The sequence below is a fragment of the Acanthopagrus latus genome, chromosome 5, assembly GCF_904848185.1.
Source record: "Acanthopagrus latus isolate v.2019 chromosome 5, fAcaLat1.1, whole genome shotgun sequence".
NCBI classification, from domain to species: domain Eukaryota; kingdom Metazoa; phylum Chordata; class Actinopteri; order Spariformes; family Sparidae; genus Acanthopagrus; species Acanthopagrus latus.
The window spans coordinates 7,210,639-7,232,769 of NC_051043.1; the positions used below are offsets into that span (position 1 = coordinate 7,210,639).

Genomic DNA, 22,131 nt, shown 5'->3' on the forward strand with positions numbered 1-22,131 from the left:
TATTCGCTCTGCTGTTTAAAAGGTCACTGCAATCAGAAGCACGTATCTGCTCCATAGCCTCAGTCTCAGTGTCTGTGGTTGAAATATAACATTTGTGTGGTGAGACTGGTCCAGTACAACCCCTCCTTTCTTAGCTGTTTCTTTCTTTAACGATATGCCTTACTGCCTGTTAGCTGCATAGATTGAATGTCCCATTTTGTGTGTGTGTGTATGGGAAAGCTCGTGGTCCTCCATTAAAGATATGCAAAGAACGCACACAAGGAACAGAGCTCTACAGAGGCAATCAGGATGTTCAATATGAAACAGTCAGTCGGAGCATTGTCCTGATTTCATTTCCTGAAACTCTCGATAGTGACTGGGATCTCCAATGAAAGGCGGCGTGGCAAGAGCGGGCGAAAAAGAGGCAATTTTAATGTTTTGTTTTTTAAGGGGTGCATTCGTGGAGGAGGAGAGGAGGGGGGTTAGCTCTTTATCATGCCTCACTATCCAACCTCTTACCTCCCCTTTTGGGCCTTTAGGAGCATCCTGTGACCCCCGACCTCTTGGACAATAGAGGCCAGGACGTTTCCCAGTGAGCAGCGATGGAGCCAACAACAGGAACATGAGGGGTGCTCCTGGGAAACAAACTGTTTATTGTGCAGCAGGATGGACAGCCCCCCCCCCCGCCCCCCATGTCCCCGTCACTTGCTTTCACACACAATCACAGACACTAACTACACACCTCTGCACAGTAAAGTCCTGTCAAACGACAGGTGGCAGCTTTAATACCTCTGAACCGGACTGGCAACATTAAGGTTCAAATCTGAGGCGAGGGGGGTGCGTGCGTGGGTGCGTGTGTGTGTGAGTGTGTGTGCTTGGCTGCAACAAAAGTACAAAGAGGATATTTCCTTTTTTACATCCGTCACAAAATATGACCATATGCTGTGACTGAAAGGATTTTTTTTTTTCTTTTTTAACTTCTTTTATTCGTTTTAAATGAATTGACTGTGTCACAGCCTGTAGAAAACGCTTACAAATGACTTCAGCTGTTCTCAGCTGTTCAGGTTCTCCATCATGTCTGCACTGGCAGAGAATAAGTTTATATTTAGTCAGACTTTCTATTTGATAACAGTACCAAGTGGTTTGTTGGTGCTGCCACTGCCTGTCTGTTTCAGAGGAAATCCCTCCTTTGTCTCTCAAGGAAGCTCAGCAAACTCGGAAAACCTGAAATTGTCATCAGAACTCAAACAGCTGGAATGCATTTGATTACGACGAGTCACCGCTAGATGTATTAGTCAACACTCCAGACTAGTTATTACCTCGGCTCGGGAGACTACTCATTGCAAGAGCAGCACAGTAAAACAGTTTCCAGAGCTGTCAATCACCGTGCCAGAACTGTGCTGCAACACAGAGACACAGGGGGCTCTGGGGAATTCTCTTTAAGTGCTTAACCCCAAAGGATTACTGGTTCTTTATGACTATATGGGTGGTTTGTGCCTGTGCTCCACATGATGTACATCTGATAAGGGTGGATCAGAGGTGACAGACACAGGGGACGGGATCTGAGCTCATTCTCTTTGCTCTCTCTGGAGAGGCATTAAATCCTGATAATCAGAGAAGAGTTGGAAAAAAAAAACACACGCACAAAAAAATAAAACGTAAATCATTTTAGAGATGATGAATCCATAACTCATGCTTTGCTGTTGTAATAATAACAGTGGTGATGTTAGTTTGGTCCAAATGTGGAATGCGAAGTGTGTTTGGAGAAGAAATTTACATCAGTGCATTTCGGGCTCTGGTTTTACCTGCTCTCACATTTTATGAGACTTATTTCTTTTCCTTCAGTACATTGTAGAGGAAAATCATCCACATTTACTTCACCCCATGGGGCTCCAGGGTGCAACTACTCTGGTCGCACATGCGCCCAGACATTTGTCACGTGCAGATAAACATTTTCATTGGTTGCATCAGTGCGCCTGATATTCAGAAAACACTTTAAACATCAGCACTTTTAAATGTATCACAATTTCTTGTTGCCTGTGATGTGATTTAACAGAAGAAAAACACGTATGTATTCCTTATTCTGTTTACAACCATTTACATGAGTTGTTTGAAATTGAAATGTTTTTTGTTTTGTTTTTGTTCACACCCTGAATTATTTCCTGGGGCACCAAAATGAAATAGCTATGCGCACCAGTACAACCAATGTAAAAACTTAGTCTAGAGACACATTTCTAAGAAAGCTAAATGTACTTTCTCAATCAAGATGGTACATGCAAAACATGTGATTGGTATTTTTGCTTCTTGTCTAAAATCTCCCAGCCTCTGACTTTAAACACGTCTGCTCTCTGAAAACACTAAAACGTTGCAGCGTGATTTTTGTACCGTAGGACCCCTGCTTGTAAATGAGGCATCCCGTAACCGGCTTGGCAATTAAGCCAAAAATAAAAACCTGCAGAGTTCCCTACAGCCACAGCTACAGCGTATAATGTCTTTTAATAAGCACATCCTTGAAGCCGTAAATGTTTATATGACTGCATCATTTAAGCTGTGTAAGCCAAAAACAACATGCAGTCACCAGCTTGTTTTAATAACCAAAACAGGAGAAGAAGCTACAGAACGATCCTGTAATGGACTTTTAGTTATTGATCCAAGTTGTGCAGCTCGCAAATACCGATACAAGAAAGCAGAAGGAAGATTTCAGGGATGATCCTTTTCTTTTTTCTTTTTTTTTTTTTTTTTTAGGTCAAAGGCCACCTCAACACTGACAAGCTAAATCAAATCACAGCTAAGGAAATGAGCCATGAAACGCTGATTGCTCCATACATAATGACCCTTTTTTTCCAGTTGCTTAGCTCAAGAATTATTTGATTGTGCAGAGTGCTGACTTCACTGCAAACATGAGCACTGCTTGCACATATTGCCTGAGTGTATAATCAAATCAAGACCATTGATACAAGGAGTGAACAAATATCTCTTAGTATGTGGGAACAATGGATCTTTGTTCCATAAGAGAGCCCTCAGAAAGCTAATACACTGACCGAAGGTAGAACACCTCTGGGGACTGTGAGCCCGGCTTGTGCTCGCCATTAATTGGTTGCGCTTTTATTGGATAATTCAGACATTAGCGAGATCTATTTAAGTTAATTTTGAAAATGACAGTGAGCATATGTGCTTTGTCGTCGCAACCATGGGAAAAGTGCCACGGATAGGGAAACACTTAAGCTCAGACACAGCTTTGGCGTAATTGGCCACAATAAGTGGAATGCTTTCTGTTATACAATAGAACTTGTACTTATGATGATTCATGTGACCAAAAGAGACGGATCACTCGAGTCTGCTGAGTCCATGGTTTCGAATAACAAGACTATAGGCTATAGTCCTCATGAGACAGGTCAGCTAAGCTCCTACCCCCACCCATATCATCCCAGTTCTGACACATTCACACCTTGGCTCATACATCATTCAGAACTTAGGGCACTAGTCATGTAACTCAAAACTGAACTTCTGGATATAGGTGGGAAATTCCCCATACAGGTCAGTGATATGTCGCCTGATGGAAACAAAGACATTACTTGCTTATTGCTTCAAAACTTTACAAGGTGGCATCAGCCTGTAACTGAAGGGCTCACTCGTGCGTCAGCAACAAACCCTATAGGTTTAAAAGTACACAGTGGCACGAAAAAACCAATGCGATTTGAGATTTCAGAGGACTCTACAGTGGGTGACTGTGGGAGGCTTTGTGAACTGAGGCTTCAAGCCAACAAAGTGTGGGCTTGACTGTGTCTGAAAACCTCATGCTGATAAATGGCCTCTCCAAGTAGACAAACTCAGACCACAAGGCCCCTGCTGCACAAGACCCAAACTGCTACCTCTGCTGCTGGCTGAATCTGATTACAGGCAGGCCCTGAGGACAGGCAGGTCATTGAGAGCACAGGGATGAGCAAACAATAAGATATTATCTGAAGGAATCTTCAGCTTTCCAAAGGAAAATGGTCCCTCTCAGTGTCACATTGACGATAGGATCCTCAACCTGACACTGAATCAGCCATTTAAGAAGAATGAACACTGCGACCCATTCATACATACTCACTAAAATAATGAGAGCTCTTTTTTCACTCTTGTTTAAGACATATAAAGGGAAGCTCATGAGGCTTTGCGAGACAAGGCTGTGCAGAAACCGGAGCATGCAGCTGACTCAGATGAATATGCCTTTACAATGATTGGGTATTGAATGAACAATTCTATAGTCTTTTGCTTTATTCTTGTGTTCGTGTAAATAATACACGTGTTTGGCTTCATTGTACTTTGCTACTCCATTGTCATGCACGTCTGCACTTGAACAAATTAATTTCTAAACAAAACTGTGGAGTAAATTAATTCATTCTGAGCATGCAGCATTCAACTTGATGAATGACAAATGTAAATATTGCAAAAATGTTTTCCTGTTGAAGTTGTGCATAATGTGTTCCGGCCATGTCTTTTCTGTGTTTTGCTCTTTTCAAATAGTGACATCTTGTGGACACCTGGCCTCAGTCACTGTGTTGAAGACTATGTGTTTGAAGCCATTTATTACCCTTACCTTACACCATTGCCTTCCTTTCTATGTCACTACTTTTGTGAGTTTGATGATTGGGATGGTGTTTCATTGATCGAGTTGATGTTTTAACCACTTCAATACAACTACAACAATGATAAAATCAAAACTTTTTATCAAAAGCAGCATTTAATAAAGTGGCAAACGTAAGTGACAGAATTGGTAGCTACAGCCAAAATAGAAGTAGATACCCAACAATATCTGAGGAGCAGCTGTGTGAAATGTTGGTTCAGAGCATGACATCATGATAATATTGAATTTTCATGATTCAAGATTAATTTAATTGTCATTATTCCACACAAGATTGTATGATGAAATGTCAGCTCTAGTTCCTTGAGCTGCACAAACAAATGAACAAAAACTACACAACTATAGACCAAGTTGTATATACTGTAACTATAGCTTTGATCAAAAAGTGGGTCATATGCAGTTTTTGGTGATAATTATTGTGATAATATGCATCAATAGTTAAAAGCTGTCAGAATTCAATCTTTTTAAATAGACCATGTCAAAACTGTCAATTATAATAACAATAATAATTTTAAAAAATAGCCTAATTATAATAAAAATCTATTCTGGACTACAACTATGGAAGTCAAAATTGTCAATAACGATGTCACTAAAAGTCTCGCGATATTACCACAACCTGATCGCCAGGCACGAAGAGGAGCAGCGATGAGAGGGGAGAGCAAAATATCTCGGTTGATCTGTAGCGCTAGCTAAAGAAAAAAAAAAAAAAACTAAACAAGATTTAACAAACAGCTTCACGCCTAGGTTGAACAATAGACCAAAATCTTCAAGCCTGTTATATGTTAGACGTAATTTCTTGACAAAACGTGAAGTGAGATTTGGAAGTACGTGGCCAAAGAAGCCAAATTGTATGTGTGAAGTGCTAACTGTTAGCTGACAGGCTACCTAGCATAGCCATTGATGCAATGGCGTTGAAGAGAATTCAGAAGGTGAGTATGTGGTTTTTTTTTTCATTCGTGTTCTAATCATACCTTCTTGCAGACATATTTCTCTGGGTGTGGAATCCTCTGGTAAGATCATACCAGTGTGTACCCATTTGTGTAGCTCGACTTAGCCTTACTTTCCGGCTTTTTGTGTTCCTTTCTGAAATAATTCAGACAAAGACGAGCTAACAACCGGTGGTCCTGTTGGTGCATTGCAACAGTAACGTTAGCAATCAGTAACCATTCAAACAGCGCCATTATTCTGACAGCTCTGTTTTGTTTGTGTTTAGCATTTCGTCTCTCTTTCTGACACTTGATCAGTAAGGAACTTCAGTAAAGGTGGCTAGCCTCAACTAATAAGCTAAACAATTCATTTCGTCGCAGTGCAGCGCTTCGCTAGCAGCAAGCTAACGTTGCTTTGGTTTGACCGTTTGACATGTACAGGATTGGCTTTTAATTTCTTAGCTTGTCAGTTGTCTTTATCCGTGTGTTTGGTCACTAACAGTCTGGCTGTCGATGTGTTTAGTCGCTGAATGACAGCTGCTTTGCTGGTTGCCAAAATTGAACCCTAGTGTCAGTGTTGCCATATATGGAATGGTAAATGGGGCACTGGAGCAGGCCACGGTGTGTATTTATATAACAGAATAGATACGCTTCCTTTCAAGAGATGTTAAATAACAGGCTTTATTTTTATTTAAGCAGCAGTTGTTTTCCTGTCAGTGCTATTATGTATTGGGATTTGGCCTTGGAGTTTACAGTTATTGTTGATGTAAAAAACAAAATTTGCCATACTAGTTTCCTGCATAACATATTTGTGTCTTTCTTTTGAGCCTTGTTAGCCCCGTAGTCAACATCCATTGTCTAAATTACACTGTTGACAGAAATGTATATGTCATCTGTCTCATAACTAACATGTACATGTCAGCAGCCCTGGGTCATGGCTGGATAGCAAACATGGCTGCCAATAAAACCTAGTAGTATGTACAACCTGGCTAAAAATGTGTGGTTGAACACCTCAAAAGGTTAAGTTAGCCTTCTTAACTTAAAGCCAGACAGCCATAGGCATGCTTTTCTCTAAATGCCTCAGGATAAGTCGAGGTTATTCCAAAATAAATATTATTCATCCATAGCCATTATTTTGACATAAAGTGAATTGCCCTTATGTTGAGACAAAGGATGCAAATGATTAATAATTAACTGATCAGTAGATATTAACAATGTAACCAGTTAAAAAAGTATTAGCTAAAAATCAGAAAGGGACACAATACTACCAAAAAGCCTGTTGTTACAAATTACAAATGTCTTTTTATCGAAAATGGCAAAATAAAGCTGGTATGAGAACAGGTATTTTAATAAAATAAAGGAAGTAAAATACATTTTGATTTAAAAATAATGCCAAAGGACAATCTAAAGAGACATACATTACATTTAAGTCATTTAGTAGTCTCAGTGTAAATTTGGGATTTAATCTCCCCGATTTAAAAATTATGGCATTATTTTCTGTTATTTAGTTATCATTAAAGTAACTTGGTGTTTACTTTGTGTGCTTTGTTTTGTTTTGTTTTGAGCTATTTGTAGCCATCTCTGACCTTGGATTGAACATGGATCGTGTCAGTGGATAAAACAGTTTTTCTAGAAGAAAAGTGACCCACATTTTTCATATATTATTAATGGTTAACCGATAATTGATTGTTAAGGCAGACAACTATTTACTAAAGAGATGTGATTGTTTTAGGAACTGTCTGACCTGCAGAGGGACCCACCTGCTCAGTGCTCCGCTGGACCAGTCGGAGATGATTGTGAGTAATTAGAATATAGTTGCATGCCGTTGTGTGTTAGAAGTTTGCATCCAAATGTTTATACTAACACATCTTCATTTGTTTTTCCCCAGTGTTTCATTGGCAGGCAACAATAATGGGTCCGGTAAGTAAAACACTAACTCAACCTCATTGAGCTATGATTGAAATAAAACAGAAATTGAAATAAATAAATTTGCTGTCATCAAACTTATCTTGCTTCTATTTTTACTTCAACAGAGTGACAGCCCATATCAGAGTGGAGTGTTTTTCCTCACCATTCACTTCCCAACAGATTACCCCTTCAAGCCACCCAAAGTGAGTCAGGGTCTGCTTTGTGCGTCACCTAATGACATACATTCTTCAACTCACTTCTCATCCATTTACTTTACTGTTGTAAAGTTAATTGGCCTCACTGGAAAATTTCCGCATTCTTTTCCTTTTTTGTCACAGGTTGCATTCACAACGAAAATTTACCACCCTAATATCAACAGCAATGGAAGTATTTGTCTGGATATACTGAGATCACAGTGGTCACCTGCACTTACAGTATCAAAAGGTAAGGGATGATACAAGATTTATACTAGAGTTGATTTTTTATTTTTATTTTTTTCTTAGAACAGCTGTGAATGTCAATTAAGATGCACATTACCAGATCCCTGATGTTGTCACAGTCAAATGTGATTCAAGCATTTTTGGTTATTGGCTGCACCTAGGTTTGACAGGTTAAATCACTCAAATATTCAGCATCTACATAGACAGTTGGAACACTGCAATCTGCAATTCTAATTAGGATAGCTGAATATAAAGTGCTGTTTTGTTGAAAGTATGTGGTATTTTTTGGGAAAATAATACATTTGTTTATTTTGTGGACTACGAGATTATATTCTGACTGAAGTCCATGGCTCTATTATCCCTGCAGGTGCTGTTTCATTTACTTCCCCAGTGATAACATACTCGTATATGTCAGATTATTGCATTTCATGCCACAGTGCAGGATCAGAAGAACACTGACTCTCAAGTAGAGTAATCATAACATATCAATTCTGAATATTTGAAACTATTTCAATACAAATTAGTTTTACAGTTTAGTTTGACTGTGAGTATTGACACATATGTACTAGCTGCACCTTTTCACTCTTCTCTGCAAACTATTTCAGTCTTGCTATACAAGGCTGCTGGTCTTGTGTGATATGTTATTTTTACTACAGTCATTTTGCTTTGTCAAATTCCAATACCGTGACAATGCTACTCTCAAGTACTTTGTACAGATCATTTGCATTCTGCCAGCTTTTACCTTTTCTTCCTGGCATTGATTTTCTTCTGGTTGAAAGCAGGAAGCGCAGGTTTGTATAAAGTGAAAAGGTGATGTTGATACATTACCCCCTTTTGCGCAATCCAACTTTCTCCAGGCTGATGTCAGTCTTCAACCTTGTGTCTCAAGTCAGATGTTAAGGCCAAATTTGAAAGACCATGTCAATCTCAAAAATGGCACAAAACATATTGGTATTGACTTGTGTCAGTATTGCTCTCCCTTGTTCACCTATCTTCTGCATGGCAGGATATGTACTAAAATGAGACTATGTAGACAAAAAAACTATACTAATGTAATTGTCACAAAATGGTAAATTATCATGCATTATGGCAATTTTGGCATTATTGATCATGCAACCTAAAGAAGGCAAAATTGCCGTACAAATATCATAATTATTGTACATCTGGCAACCCTGCTTCTCAAAGCTATGGCCAATTAACCCCGTCATTGTTACATTGAGTATATTGTAATCTTCTTTCTGAATTATTCTTCCACAGTATTATTGTCTATCTGCTCTCTTCTTTGTGACCCAAACCCGGACGACCCATTGGTACCAGAGATCGCACATACATACAAGGCTGACAGGGAAAGGTGAGTGTAAAGCAATGTTATGACTTGCCACATCATCCAAGTTAGCTCACTGGTATTTTTGAAGATCAAGTTAACCTGAAACTTTGTCTTAATGTTGTGTTTTGCAGGTACAACAAATTGGCAAGAGATTGGACACAGAAGTATGCAATGTGAGAATGCAAGGGAGATCAAAATACATTTAAGAACAAAAGAAACACATTTGATTTGTAACTTGAGGCAAATGAGCAACAGAGGGAAAAAACTAGACAACAGCCCATCTTTTGGAGGAGGAAGCGATACAATGAGGTACAGTGCCACCTGGCTTTCCATGTGCTGAGCTGCTACCATGTGCTGTCCTTCATGACTTGTATGGATCTGCTGAGCAGGACCTGATGGACTCCTTAAAGCACTCCCATATGGAATACCGGAAACTCTTCACAGTTCATACCGTCACACTCAGACTTTAAACTGTTACTCCTGCTATTGTGATTATCACTAGCATCGTTGCTATTCATACGCATCATTTTCACTGTCCATGATTCATATCATTGTGCTACTCAGAAAATGTTCAATTTTATTTAGGAGAGTGTTTGTCCCTTCATTTTTCAGAGGTACTGTCTGTGTCCCACTGGATTTCTTGTTATTACTGTACTTCCATGTATTTAGTGGCCTTTCTGTGTTGTTCTTTTCGGTATATGTGCAATTGAGGCAGAATGTTCCCTGTCCAACACAAAATGGTGCAGTGCCATTACCAGCAGCTGATCTGTTGGCACACACTGTCTCTACCCCGAAACAATGTGAAAGATACAAAGAGTCACATCAAATTGCATCAGTATTTAGAGGTTTTTGAAGACACTGGAAAGCTGCTCTTAGGAGCCAGCGGGCCCTGGTTTCACTAGGGTGAATGTCAACTTCCATTTTTCTCACTCATGTTGTCATTGCCCTAATATCCTGTATAAGTAACCATCCATGGCTGGTGTCCATAGTGCACAAAATACTACTGTTGTTTGACTTGTTACTTGTTGTGTAGCTATGAACATAGCTACTCTTTGGCCTAAAGCTAAGCTGTGTGCCACTTCCTCAGTACAGTTACTCAGGTATCTAACCAACTCATCAGCCTTTTACATGCAGTGACCCATGGTGAGAAAAATGACCAGGGCTCATATGATCAGGCTTCTAAAAAATGGTACTTATCGAAGTTCACTGTTAAGTTCACATAAAAAAGAAAATATTACACTTCCTGAAGAGGCAAAATGATCAAAGCACTCCTGAAAGTCCTTTATGCATATAGGCTGTATCTCACAAAAATATGCTGTCCCAGAAGTACTGTCATTTTTTTTCATGGAGGATTTATTTGTCATTATCCCCCTCTAGTTCTTCTCATCAACATGTCAGTTTATTTTCAGAAGACATCTGCATGTGAACAGCTTTTAAATTGCGCTGTTGAACATGCTACTGTTTCTTTGAAATTAAATGGCCTTTGGTTACAGCTAGAGTCACTTAGTATCCTCAAAATGGGAATTTAAACATTCTTTACATTTTGCAGAACCTAGTCAATTCAAGTCATGTGCATCCTGTTACTTGAGGTGAATAAATACAGTAATTGCCATGACAATGTAATCTGCTTTAAATATCAGGTGATGTTCAGTTTGTCAACATTTCTTATATTCATGATCAGGTCTACAAACACGTTTTGTTTGGGGATTAATAATCCACACTGACAGTAAAACAGTTAGTCTGGGTGATACATTTGTGACCTTTTGTATTGTATCGTTGAAAGCTTTAGGTTTAAGCAGTTTTTTTTCTCCATTAATGTCACCAGAATTGATCATGATTGATGTGTCATAATGTAATATTAGTTTTAATATAATCCATTGTGACCGTTGGATAACGTAGTTAGGAAATGCTATAATTTTGTTTAATTTTTTTTTTATCTTGGCTCATAATGTGCTGATGCTGCCAATATAAAGGGAATTATTTGATATAACAGGGGATACATTTTTGTTATTGAGACATTATTGAGAGGATTCACCCTGAAAGGTTCATAGTAAAGCATGAAAATTTTAGAAGCTTTGATTGTAGAAATAACACCACGGTTTAGGCACCAAATAGAGATTTGCATCATTGTTAGCTGCTGTAGAGAAAATTGTTAAAACAAGTTGTCCTGAAATACAGTATATACTAAAAGGTTTAAAAACGTATACTCAAAACGCAGTGAAAAGTCCCTCTGCTGCCAGACTACAATTGAAAATGACTTGTGTGTTTATAGTAATAGTTAAAACTTTGTGTGCGTTGTTGTTTGTTCATCTGGCTATTTATTTATTTGAAAGCTGAGTATCTTCCAACTGTACGATTGAATGCCGCCTCAATTCATCACATGAGTGATGTGACATTGACTTCCTATGTCCAGTGTGCTCAGTAGAGTTTATATAGGCAGCTTGGCATGCTTTGCACTCTGGAGAACCTTCTCACAGCCATTTGCCAGATATCAGGGATTTCGTTACAATTCATTTGCCTAACACCTCTGACTAAAATTTTAGCCTTAACCCTCATTTTGTGTATATATACAGAGAGAACATTGTCATGAACTGTAAATTTGCTATCAGGGCTGTATCCCCGAAATGGGTGATTCACTTCATCAGTAGACATGAAATCCTGCTTGAACAGCACCAATATTTTTGTTGAAAATTTCAGCCTGGCTTTCTCTGAATGCAGGACCAGCCTTCATGCATCTTAAAATTTGAAATATGTGTGCTTGAACTGCCACCATGAACCTCCACATGTCCTCACATAGCCTACACAAGATAACTATTGACCATGTCATAACATATGAATAAACTCATCTTGGTTTACTGTTGTCTGCAGTCATTTTTTGTGTGTTTACAATAAGTAGTGTGAGACATAATAAATGCATGAGCTGAGGTCAGAAAAAAATGCTCTAAATGATTCGAGAAAAATTGCATATGCTGTATTTACAAGCACATGCCTACATAACCAGAAACAATCCTGTAAACATTCAGAAAAATGTGGGAATGTTATACCTAGGAGCGACGTACTTCAGGGTGCGTTTGATTCGACACGATTTCATGCGAGGTTTTACGGTGCAGACACCAATTTGCAAGAGCGATCTTTATTTCGATATCGCCTTGCTACAGTGTGAATTTGGCTCTGATTAATGATCATTAAAGCAGGATCATCAGAATTTGTAAAGGTAAAAAAAAGAAGAAAGAAAAGCAGACAAAATCCGCGCTTTCGGGGTGTCGCGGTGAAAATATGCAGCGCTCCATGGAGCTGAGACGAAGCCACTAGCTAAACTAGCTTCCTGTGCGGTTGAAAGTCAGCAGCATCATCGCCACTCCTCCCAGTAGGAAGGGCGCATCCCGGATAGCTAGCTGGCTAGCTGTACTCAGCGCAACGATGGCAGTTAACCTCAGCAAAAATGGCCCTGCATTAACAGCTGCATTCAAAGAAGTGGTAGATGAAAAATCAAGTACCAACTGGTAAGGAGCAGCATTTAAAAACAGGGTTAGCCCTGTGTAGGAGCAGTTATGTTAGCTGCAGTTTTGGCTAGCAGTGAGCCAGTCGTCAACCTAACGTTAACTACATGAACTTAACCTAAGACCTGATGGTACTTCGTGTACCACACCAGCCTTTTAAATTGGTAAATTAGGGATAACTGAAGATAAAGTTGGCTTTGTTCATCTGGGAGCTTTCCTCCATTTGTTGCCAGTCTGACGTGTATTAACGCTTAATGATGAGCTAACTGAATAGCCAGTAACATTGTTAATTAGCTACATACACTCACCAACTAACAAACAGGCCAAGTTAAACACTTCATCTTTACGTTTTGCATGTGTTTTTGGCTATATTCTGACACGCTTGTGTGGTAGAATTTGAATGAGCAAATTGCTCGCTACCTCACCCACTTCCTGGTAAGATATCAGAAGTTAGCTAAATATGGATAAGATGTGAAAGTCAAATCTAAGAACTTCCTCTATGCGTTGCTAATGTTACAGCAGTGTCTGTGGTGCCTTGAGGTTAAAATGACCTGTTGATGACGGCTTCTGTGTTTAATGACGGCCTGATTTAATTAATCCCAGCGAGGAATTGGCCAGGGACTCTTGCTGGTCCCACAACATCTCTTCCGTGAATGTCTTTTCTCACATTTAGCTATTTAAGTCAGCCACTGCCCAGTAATGTCACAACTTGCTGGTATCGAAGGTTTTTTTCTGAAATGACAGCAAAAAGTTAAGCTGTTTTAGGTAGAATAAAGAAGTGATCGTTCACGGCCTAGTTTCACTGTGAGTAAATTCCATTTACCTCGCCCTGAAAGTATGCAATGAATCCTGGGTAAACATCAAGTAAAGACCACAGACACTAACCTTTACAGGATGTTGATCAAAGAAGATTAAAGCACACCGATTTAAAATTGACATTATAAGTAGAGATGTTATCGTTACTGTAATATGCAAGCTGATCATAATGTCATGGCTGAATGACAATAATATGAGGGGATCTTTGGATTTCTTTATTGGAGCACAGCAAGTAGCAATTGTTCTGTGTCTCAGTCATTTAGCATCAGTGGTTTTCTATTAAATGCGACCTAAAGGTGCAGATAATATTTGCAATCTTAATTAAATCTTCTCTGTGCACCATTAAATTAGGGCTGCAATTCATTGATTAATCTGCAGATTCTCTATTAATTTAATAATTACCTTGACTGTAAAACATCTGAAAAATAATTTCAAATGCCTGCCATGGGGCACAGCTCAGGGTGACATTTTTAAATGTCTCGTTTCATCAATTTACTATTGTATGCATCAAAGAAAAGGATTCAGTCAGTTTGATTGAGAAGCTGGAACCAGCAGGTTTGAAAAACTGACTGAAATTATTAATCAAGTTTAAAATTGGTGCAGATTAACTTGCTGGCGATAGACTAATGGTCTCAGCTCTATGTTTATTTATAGCTTTATCCCTGCCTCATTTCCTTATTCCCAGCAATGACTACTGAGCACACTAATAGAACTATAAAGGCTGCAAGATGTGGATCTATAAATTATTATATATCCTTTCCTCAACAACTAACATAAACATGAGACAAAAAAGACACTGTTGCAAGTGTGTCAGCATAATGTTTTGATTGATATGATTATAATATCTCGTAATTACTTTATATTCGGTGTCTAAAAAAGTACTCTCAACCCGACATAATGGCTACAGTCAAACGTAATCACACATCAAGGAGACAGACTAAAAGAGCACAGAAGCCAGGACTTTTTTCAAATGCCATCATGCTATTGAAATGGCAGAGGAAAGATGATGTGGGCGTTTAATACTTAGGAAAAGTTGGTCTGCCTGTAAAAGCTCCTGACATGGCTGATTTAAAATGGGATTGAGTCTGCAGCAAAACTCTCTACATATAGCTACACTAACCTACCTTCCTCTGGGTGAAATGTATCCTGTTGGAGGGTGAGGGAGCTCAAAATGGGGTTTAGAAAACATCCATTGTTATGTTTAGTGTGACATGGTACGCATCAACAAAGTCCTTTCTGTCTGACCGTGTGATCTGTGTTGCTGGTATTCCAATATCCTTAATCTGTTGTTTTCCACAGGGCCTTGTTCACCTATGAGGGAAACAGTAATGATATCCGTCTGGCAGAAAAAGGGGGTGAGTAGATATTAGGGTTTTTGTTTTTTATGATCGCAACACGATATTATCAAATGTGTGCAGGAATTTCATTGTCAGCAGCATACAGCTGCAGTACTGGAACATCGGCACAAAAGGATTGCGTGCCTCTGCTTTCTCACCCCATCATTTGTAGAGGGAAAAATGTCAGCCGTTACACAACCAACCACAGTAATTCGACTTTTCCACAATGTTTATATTTCAGATGGAGGACTGGAGGAGTTGGTTGAGGAATTGAACAGTGGAAAAGTGATGTATGCTTTCTGCAGGGTCCAGGATCCCAATTCTGGTCTGCCCAAATATGTCCTCATCAACTGGGTTTGTGCTACATTTAACTATTGTGCGTTGGTTTGTCCTCTTTGTGGTGGCCATCCTTGAACTGTTGAATAATCCTTTGTGTTGCAGACTGGAGAGGGAGTGAAGGACGCCAGGAAAGGAATATGTGCAAATCATGTCAGCTCCATGGCCAATTTTCTTAAGGTAACACTTAACTCGTATTTTGGTCTAGTTTAAATCTGCATTTGGATTTCTACTACACACCCTGTGTGCTTTCAGAGGAGTTAATGTGTTTGCTATTGATGGCTTTGAGCAGCACTTACAATACTTAAAAACATGCTGCAGGCAAAGCTTTGCCTTTCATCATACTAAAAAAACACACTTGCCAACCAACTGCTGGGTGGTACATGCACAAACCAAGATAAGTGCAAGTGTCGCACTATTTGTGTGAGTGTTGAAGGGAACTTTCGTGCTGTTTCAGGGGGCCCACGTCACGATAAATGCCAGAGCAGAAGACGACGTGGAACCCGAGGCAATCATGCAAAAGGTGGCCAAAGCCTCAGGAGCGAACTACAGCTTCCACAAAGAATCTTCCAGCCGCTTCCAGGACAGCGGTCCTCAGGGTCCTGTGGTATGTAGCGCACCAAGTTCCTGCTTATGCCCTCCTGTTTGTTTGTGCTTCATGCTAGAAAGATAAGCAGAGCACAAGATCTTCAGTAGGCTTCTTAATCTCCAAATGTGGATACATTTAAAGTGTTTGTGTTTTTTCTTTGTTATGGCCCTCCTTTCACATGCAGACATTTCTAGCTCTGACTACAATTATTCAAACCAACTCTCCAAAGCAGAATTGGAAGACTGGCAACTTCCAAGAACAACCTTACCCCACTGAATTTAGTTTTTTTTGTTTGTCTATAATCATGCTTTCTCTATGAGAAAAAGCAACCATTCGTTCATATTTGATCATAAAAAATCAAAATAACATGCACGGTGTAAGTTAGACATATCATGTCTTCAGACTTTAATGGAATATACAATATATTTCATCAGTTAGAGAGGAGCTACCATTTTCATCCGTGTTAATGATTAATGACTGAATAGCAAGTAGTAAGAAATGGAGCTTTTCCTTACACATCTGCTGACTCAGTTTGACTTGGCACATCATGCCAGCACAGCAGGGATTTGCATTTCAACAACAACATGGCTACCTGCTTGAAGGTGTGTCTTTAGTTGCTGATGCTCTTGTCTTGAGAAATGGTTGCTCTAAATACTCTTCCTCCCTGCAGTACTTTCAAAGAATAGCTGCTAACAAAGATCCAAGAATTCAGTGATTAACATGTTAATTTCTCATAAATTTTCACAAAAGAAGTCCTCCCTGATTTAGTTATTCGAGAGCTTTTTTATTATGAAGCAGCAAAATCGGGAAATGTTGGGTTTTCACCAGCTGTCACTTATCAGGAATCCTGAAACGTCTGAAAGCGAACATGATGAAACTGAACTTTCAGGGACGCAGGAGAGAAACTAAACTTCAGACCACAGAGATTCAGTTTGAAGCCACAAAATTACTTGGAGCTGGTCCATCCGGGCCACAGCCTGGCTCAACTCAGTGCACTTAAACTGGTAACGGGAAAGCAAATCAAGATGTGTTAGCTTTAGTTAAAGAATGCTAACAAATTGGTATTTGGATCCAACCATTTTGTTCTGTTTTTGTGCATTAATAAATGTTTTTTCCTTCATGTAGGGCTCAGTGTACCAGAAGACCAACGCTATGTCCGAAATCAGGAAGACCAACAAAGACAACTTCTGGGCTCAGGCAGAGGTTGGCTCCTGAACTCTTTGCTAACTTCAACTGTACCATAAGCAACTCTTAAAAAAGTTTTTTTTTTTAAATTCAAGTTTTTTTAACTCCCCAGCCTCCATCAATATTGCAAGAGTTGGCACTTTTGAAACATTTGACAAACATCACCATTTATTTGTAAATCTTTCCTAAAAATCCAAAGCAGGCAGTTTTTATGCATCCTGAATGTATCCATAGTCAGCGAAAGCATTGTTGTAGATTTGTCCTTTGTTTGCAATTTTGGCTCATCACCATACTGTCACACATGAGCCCAGAAAGTGGTGCTCATGGCTTGCAATTTTCTTAGAAAAACTACTTTGTAATCACGCTTTTTAATGAAAGTAATATTTGCAAGACAATCAAACTAACACTGACCCTGCTGGTCTATTTGGCCTTCAGAAAGAGGAGGAGAAACGTCGCCTGGAGGAGCAACGCAAGGCCGAAGAGGAGCGCCAGAAGCTAGAGAAAGATAGGAAAGACAGAGAGGCCAAGGAGGCTCTTCAGAGGGACAAAAGGGACAAGGAGAGAGCCACTCAAATTGACCAGCAAAAGTAGGTAGCAACTGAAGGAAATTCACATGGGTTATTTTCCAGTGGCAGCTGTTGATGGTCATCTAAAATTTCCTTTGTTTCACAGGAAGTACCAGCAGCAGGTGGAGGCTGAGAGTAAAGAGCAGGAGAGACAACGCTGGGTGAGTATCTTGCTGTCCCATCAGCTGACTGGTTTACACCTTAAATCAATGGGTTTTTAATGTGAAGGCATAAAGATCAGATGCTCAAAGCAGGATGAATGTGGATTTGTGTGAAATGAGTGTTAGCCACTTTTCTTTGATTATGTTGATGGTTAAACAAGTCTGGGTAGTACTCTCCACTTGTAAACACTTAAATCAGGGAGGTAGCTAATGCCAGCAGTACCAACATTGATATGACACCATCAGGAGGAGCAGGAGGAGACCAAAGCAGCCCAGAAGAAAGCAGTCAACAGAGGTGAATCTGTGGAAAAGGTCAACGTGAGTTCCCCTTCCGGAAAGTGCCCTCCTCTGGCCAAACTTCATTTTCTCGTTTCTCTCTAAACTATTGATTGTTTCTTACCCTTTCAAGCTCAGCGTTACATCTTCCAGTCTTTACTGCATGATCTCTCCTCCCTCTGTGATCATTTACAGACATCAGTTCTGTAGCTGCTCTCTCACCAACACTTGTCACTACATTATTAATGAGCTATGGCTGTCTTGTGCTTATTGTGCGTATTATTTGTTTTCCTACATCTAGGAGGCAGCATCTCTCATTTCTCAGCGTGCTGTAAACCCCAGAGAGATGTTCAAGCAGAGAGAGAGAGGAATAACTCCGAGTGACTCTGACGTGCCCTCTGCAGCCCCTGCCAGCCCCCAGCCAGGTATCTCCCCTGCTTATACTGTGACCTCGCCATATAAATCTGTTTGCTTTAAATGTCCCCCCTGCATCACTGCAAAGCTCTGTTAGCCTCGCTGTCAGGTAGCAGTAGGTAAAAACTGGTGATTTTTTTTTCTAGTGGAGATTGTTTCCCACTACTGTCTTTGTCGGAGCTTTAACTTTCCACCAGACTGTCTACTGGTCTCATAGTCATAAATAACACTGTCTCCATTATGGTGTCTTCTCTTCTTCTGCTCAACCTGTCTGCACCTCTCTCTCGTCCATTGTTTTGGCATGTTTTGGGGGTTTCCATGTGTCTCCGCTCAGGGCGTCTGCAAAGTCCTTTTCTGTCTAAGACAGTGTATGAAAGTGAGCGATCCAGCTCACCTCAGCGCCAAGCTTCTCCTGTACCTGCAGGCTCCGCCTCTCCTGTCCATGCCACAGGTGTGAGCTTAAAAACACACACACTCAAAGAATCCATACACAACTTACTGGGTTACAGTCTCATACTCAACTAAAAGCTGCATGCTTCATTTCTCATTGTTGTTTCTGTGCGTCATCATCTTCATAATCCTCAGAATCCTCAGAATCTTCATTAGTCATGCTTCCATTGAGTGTATTTTCTGTTCACTAAGAAACTCCCAGATAATTAGTTTGTTATTCCATCAGCAAAATGTGGCCTTTATGTCTGGTGGTGTTCAGCCTGTGTGCACATGTGAACGTGTTCCTCTGTGTACATGCATGTCTGTGCTTGTGTTTTGGGTGATAAGAGCCTGATGAGGCTGATGGGCAGTCCAGGTGTGAGTATGATGAGCAGGAGGCAACACCAGAGGAGCCGCTTAAAGGTGGGGCCCATTTCACACAAGAAGTTAACCCTTTACACACCACCTTCCCAACCCTCCCATCTGCTTCTCATTAAAAATGCCAGTATTGTTTTATTATAGTAGTCATGAGCACTTATTAATCCCTACAGCCAAACTGGGCTGTCGAGATCAGCTGCTGCCACCTGCTGGTTGAGAGACAGACCGGCCACAGTCACACTGATGGTAATCTCTCTTTACAGAGGAAGCGCCAGCTGCCAACTCCTACGTCCAAGAGCCGGCTTATGAAGAGCCAGCTCAGGTAGTTGTTTACTTCCCTTCAGCAGGAAATGCTTCAACTGTTTTTTCCATCATGTAAGTGATTCTTAATCTCATTTCACCCGCAGGTGGAGGAGAATAACTATGAGGTGCCTGCTGAGGACACATCAGACAGAGGCATCTGTGCCAGAGCCTTGTATGACTACCAGGCTGGTGAGGGGTTTTTTTTTTTTTTTGCTTCAACATCAAAGCAATGATAGTCATATAGTCTTAGAATATATTCACAATCATCCTACAAAGTTTCACAGAAGTAAACTTTCCTACATGCAAAATAAGTCAATCACCTAAATACAGCAGGTTTACCTATGTTATGAACCTGCTCATACACATTATGTGTAGAAATTATTAAATAATGTCATTAGCTTTATCTTAGTTTTACTTATTTTTCTTCTTTACTTTATCTTTGTAATGTTTATATTGTAGGTATTATAATCTAATGGTCTAATGGACTTTTTCAACAGTCAAACAGTGTAACATTTTGAAAATGTTCATCATTAAAGTAACTTTGCTGACATTCATGAGACTCTGTTCCTCTCCTCCAGCTGATGACACAGAGATCTCATTCGATCCCGATGACATCATCACCGGGATCGAGATGATAGACGAGGGTTGGTGGCGAGGCTTCGGCCCAGCCGGCAACTTTGGTATGTTCCCGGCCAATTACGTGGAGCTCATGTAGCCCAGCGCAGCTTTCCCACCCCCCCCACCGCCCCAGATTATCACACTGGCAGCCCTGGCAGAGGACCTCTGCAGTAAAACAACACACAGCAAAGTCAGCACCTGGCACACAAGTGAGCTGAACAGGCTGGAATGGAGCAAACGATCCTCCACACCATGGACCAATGATCGGATGGTAATCGTGGGCCAGAAGTTTTTGAAATCCCTCCTCATTTCAAAAAGTAATTCCATTAAATCGTTGATGTTGTGACCAAATGACAGGATAGTTTAGGGATTTGTGAAGACCCAAAGGCCGACCAAAACTCCCTCCCACTCGCCCCAATGATACATCTTTACCTATAAATGTGATGCAGTACAGTATCAGCCTTTGTTAAGTCTTCAATTCAATTGTGAGCATTAATGGCACTTCTTGTTAGCATTCCTTACAAAGTGACTTTGGTTCTATTTCAGGTATGATTTTGTTGTATTTGTAGCAAAAATGCTCCTGTATGTTTCAGGAGTTGAGGGGGGAAAAAAATGAAAGATGGTGGTACCAGCTACAGTATAATCTTTTGCCTTGCTTTTGCCTTCCTTTACCGGCAGACTGAATTTTCCTGTTTTTTGTTTATTTTTTTAATGTGATTGAACTTACATCCTATGTGAATTTCAAACCATGTTTTACTGATCTGACTGTGGTTGAAGTGAATATTTAAAAATAACAAAACAAAAAAAAAACAACAGATGTTTGCTGTGCTGTGGGTGGCTGATTTAAGTGGGGGGTGCATAAAACGGTTCAGTTCCCTTTAAACTGTGAGTATAGAACAGTTGTTTTCATTTCAAGTCCTTCATCATCTGAACCAGGGACGAGCTGAAGAGAAGAAATCATAATTCTATGTAATTTTTCTCCTTTTTTTGGATCTCACTGGTCTGAGGTTGATTTCTCTGATAACTAATATGTGCTACGATGGTGCCATACTGAGGGGAAGTAAGTGCAGCGATTGGTGGCATTTTTAATCAAACATTTGAACAGTTTAACAGCAGAAGTTCAGGGTTTTAATCATGGTAAAAAAAAAGTTCTTGCTCTTTCAAGCTTTTAGGTCAGTCGACAAAAAGGAAAAATGAATCGATCGTGATTAGAAAAGGGCATCGTCTTTTCCAACGCATTGTTCATGTTTTTGTTTCTCCAGAGTCTATTGTACTGCACAGACATTCTTCATAATAAAATAAATAAACAAGCTGTGTTGTCATATCACTTCTTTCACAGGCTGCAGACGTTTTAGAAAAGTTTGAAATAACAGAACACCATGAGGGATTTTCAGAGGTCTAACAGGAACTCAGACGTATACACAGACTCAGTATGTGCTCTACAATCGGTTTCCTGGAATGAGGCAACAGCTGGGGAATTCACCTCTAATGCATAGGTTTCATTTTCACACGAAAAATCTGATTTTACTTCTCCCACATCCTTCAGTTAAATCTTTGTACAGGTGAATTGCAAATAATTTGCCCTGCAGACTTCAGTTTAAGATGAGTGACAAAAACCTGCATTAAAAACTATTACCATACATTTTGTAAATAAACTCAGTCTACCTCCATCATCGTTAGCAAATATATTTGTGTTTACTTTCACCTCATAAATGTCTCTACATATTTTTTATCCATATACTTACTTGTCTGACAGGTCATATGTTAAGTTTGATTTCCACTGTGTTAAAGGTGCAATATGTAAGAATAGTCCACCTTTTAAATTCATACTCAAAACTAACTGCAGCTGCCGTGTCAGTTAGCCGTGCAGCTGGTGGTTTGGACTGAGAGCTCAGGGACAAAGGACCACCGTGCCTGACTTCCCGACTTGGAATTCCGACTTGAAGAAATGTTCCATTGCACTTTTCCGTGTCAGGGAAACATGATCCTGCTGTTTATTCACATTCTTAATAATAT

General features: G+C 39.9%; 2 protein-coding genes across 7 annotated transcripts; both read left to right on the forward strand.

Moving 5' to 3' along the window:
• Positions 1–5,235: 5,235 nt before the first annotated feature.
• On the forward strand, positions 5,236–12,067 carry ube2d4 (ubiquitin-conjugating enzyme E2D 4 (putative)). Its single transcript, XM_037097817.1, has 7 exons — positions 5,236–5,535; positions 7,265–7,328; positions 7,421–7,452; positions 7,566–7,643; positions 7,779–7,884; positions 9,138–9,231; positions 9,339–12,067. The coding sequence occupies exons 1-7, from the start codon at positions 5,512–5,514 to the stop codon at positions 9,382–9,384; spliced, it is 444 nt and encodes a 147-aa protein (XP_036953712.1). The 5' UTR covers positions 5,236–5,511; the 3' UTR covers positions 9,385–12,067.
• Positions 12,068–12,528: 461 nt separating this feature from the next.
• On the forward strand, positions 12,529–21,427 carry dbnlb (drebrin-like b). Of its 6 annotated transcripts, XM_037097789.1 has the most exons (15): positions 12,531–12,710; positions 14,823–14,878; positions 15,102–15,214; positions 15,302–15,376; positions 15,654–15,803; positions 16,911–16,988; positions 17,406–17,557; positions 17,643–17,697; positions 17,944–18,015; positions 18,275–18,398; positions 18,722–18,838; positions 19,165–19,239; positions 19,458–19,516; positions 19,602–19,686; positions 20,076–21,427. In XM_037097789.1, the coding sequence occupies exons 1-15, from the start codon at positions 12,628–12,630 to the stop codon at positions 20,210–20,212; spliced, it is 1,431 nt and encodes a 476-aa protein (XP_036953684.1). In that variant the 5' UTR covers positions 12,531–12,627; the 3' UTR covers positions 20,213–21,427. The 6 variants fall into 6 exon arrangements, with proteins under 6 accessions (XP_036953685.1, XP_036953687.1, XP_036953689.1 ...); XM_037097790.1 differs by lacking the exon at positions 17,944–18,015 and having other exon boundaries at positions 12,529–12,710; XM_037097791.1 differs by lacking the exon at positions 18,722–18,838.
• The last annotated feature ends 704 nt before the right edge of the window (positions 21,428–22,131 follow it).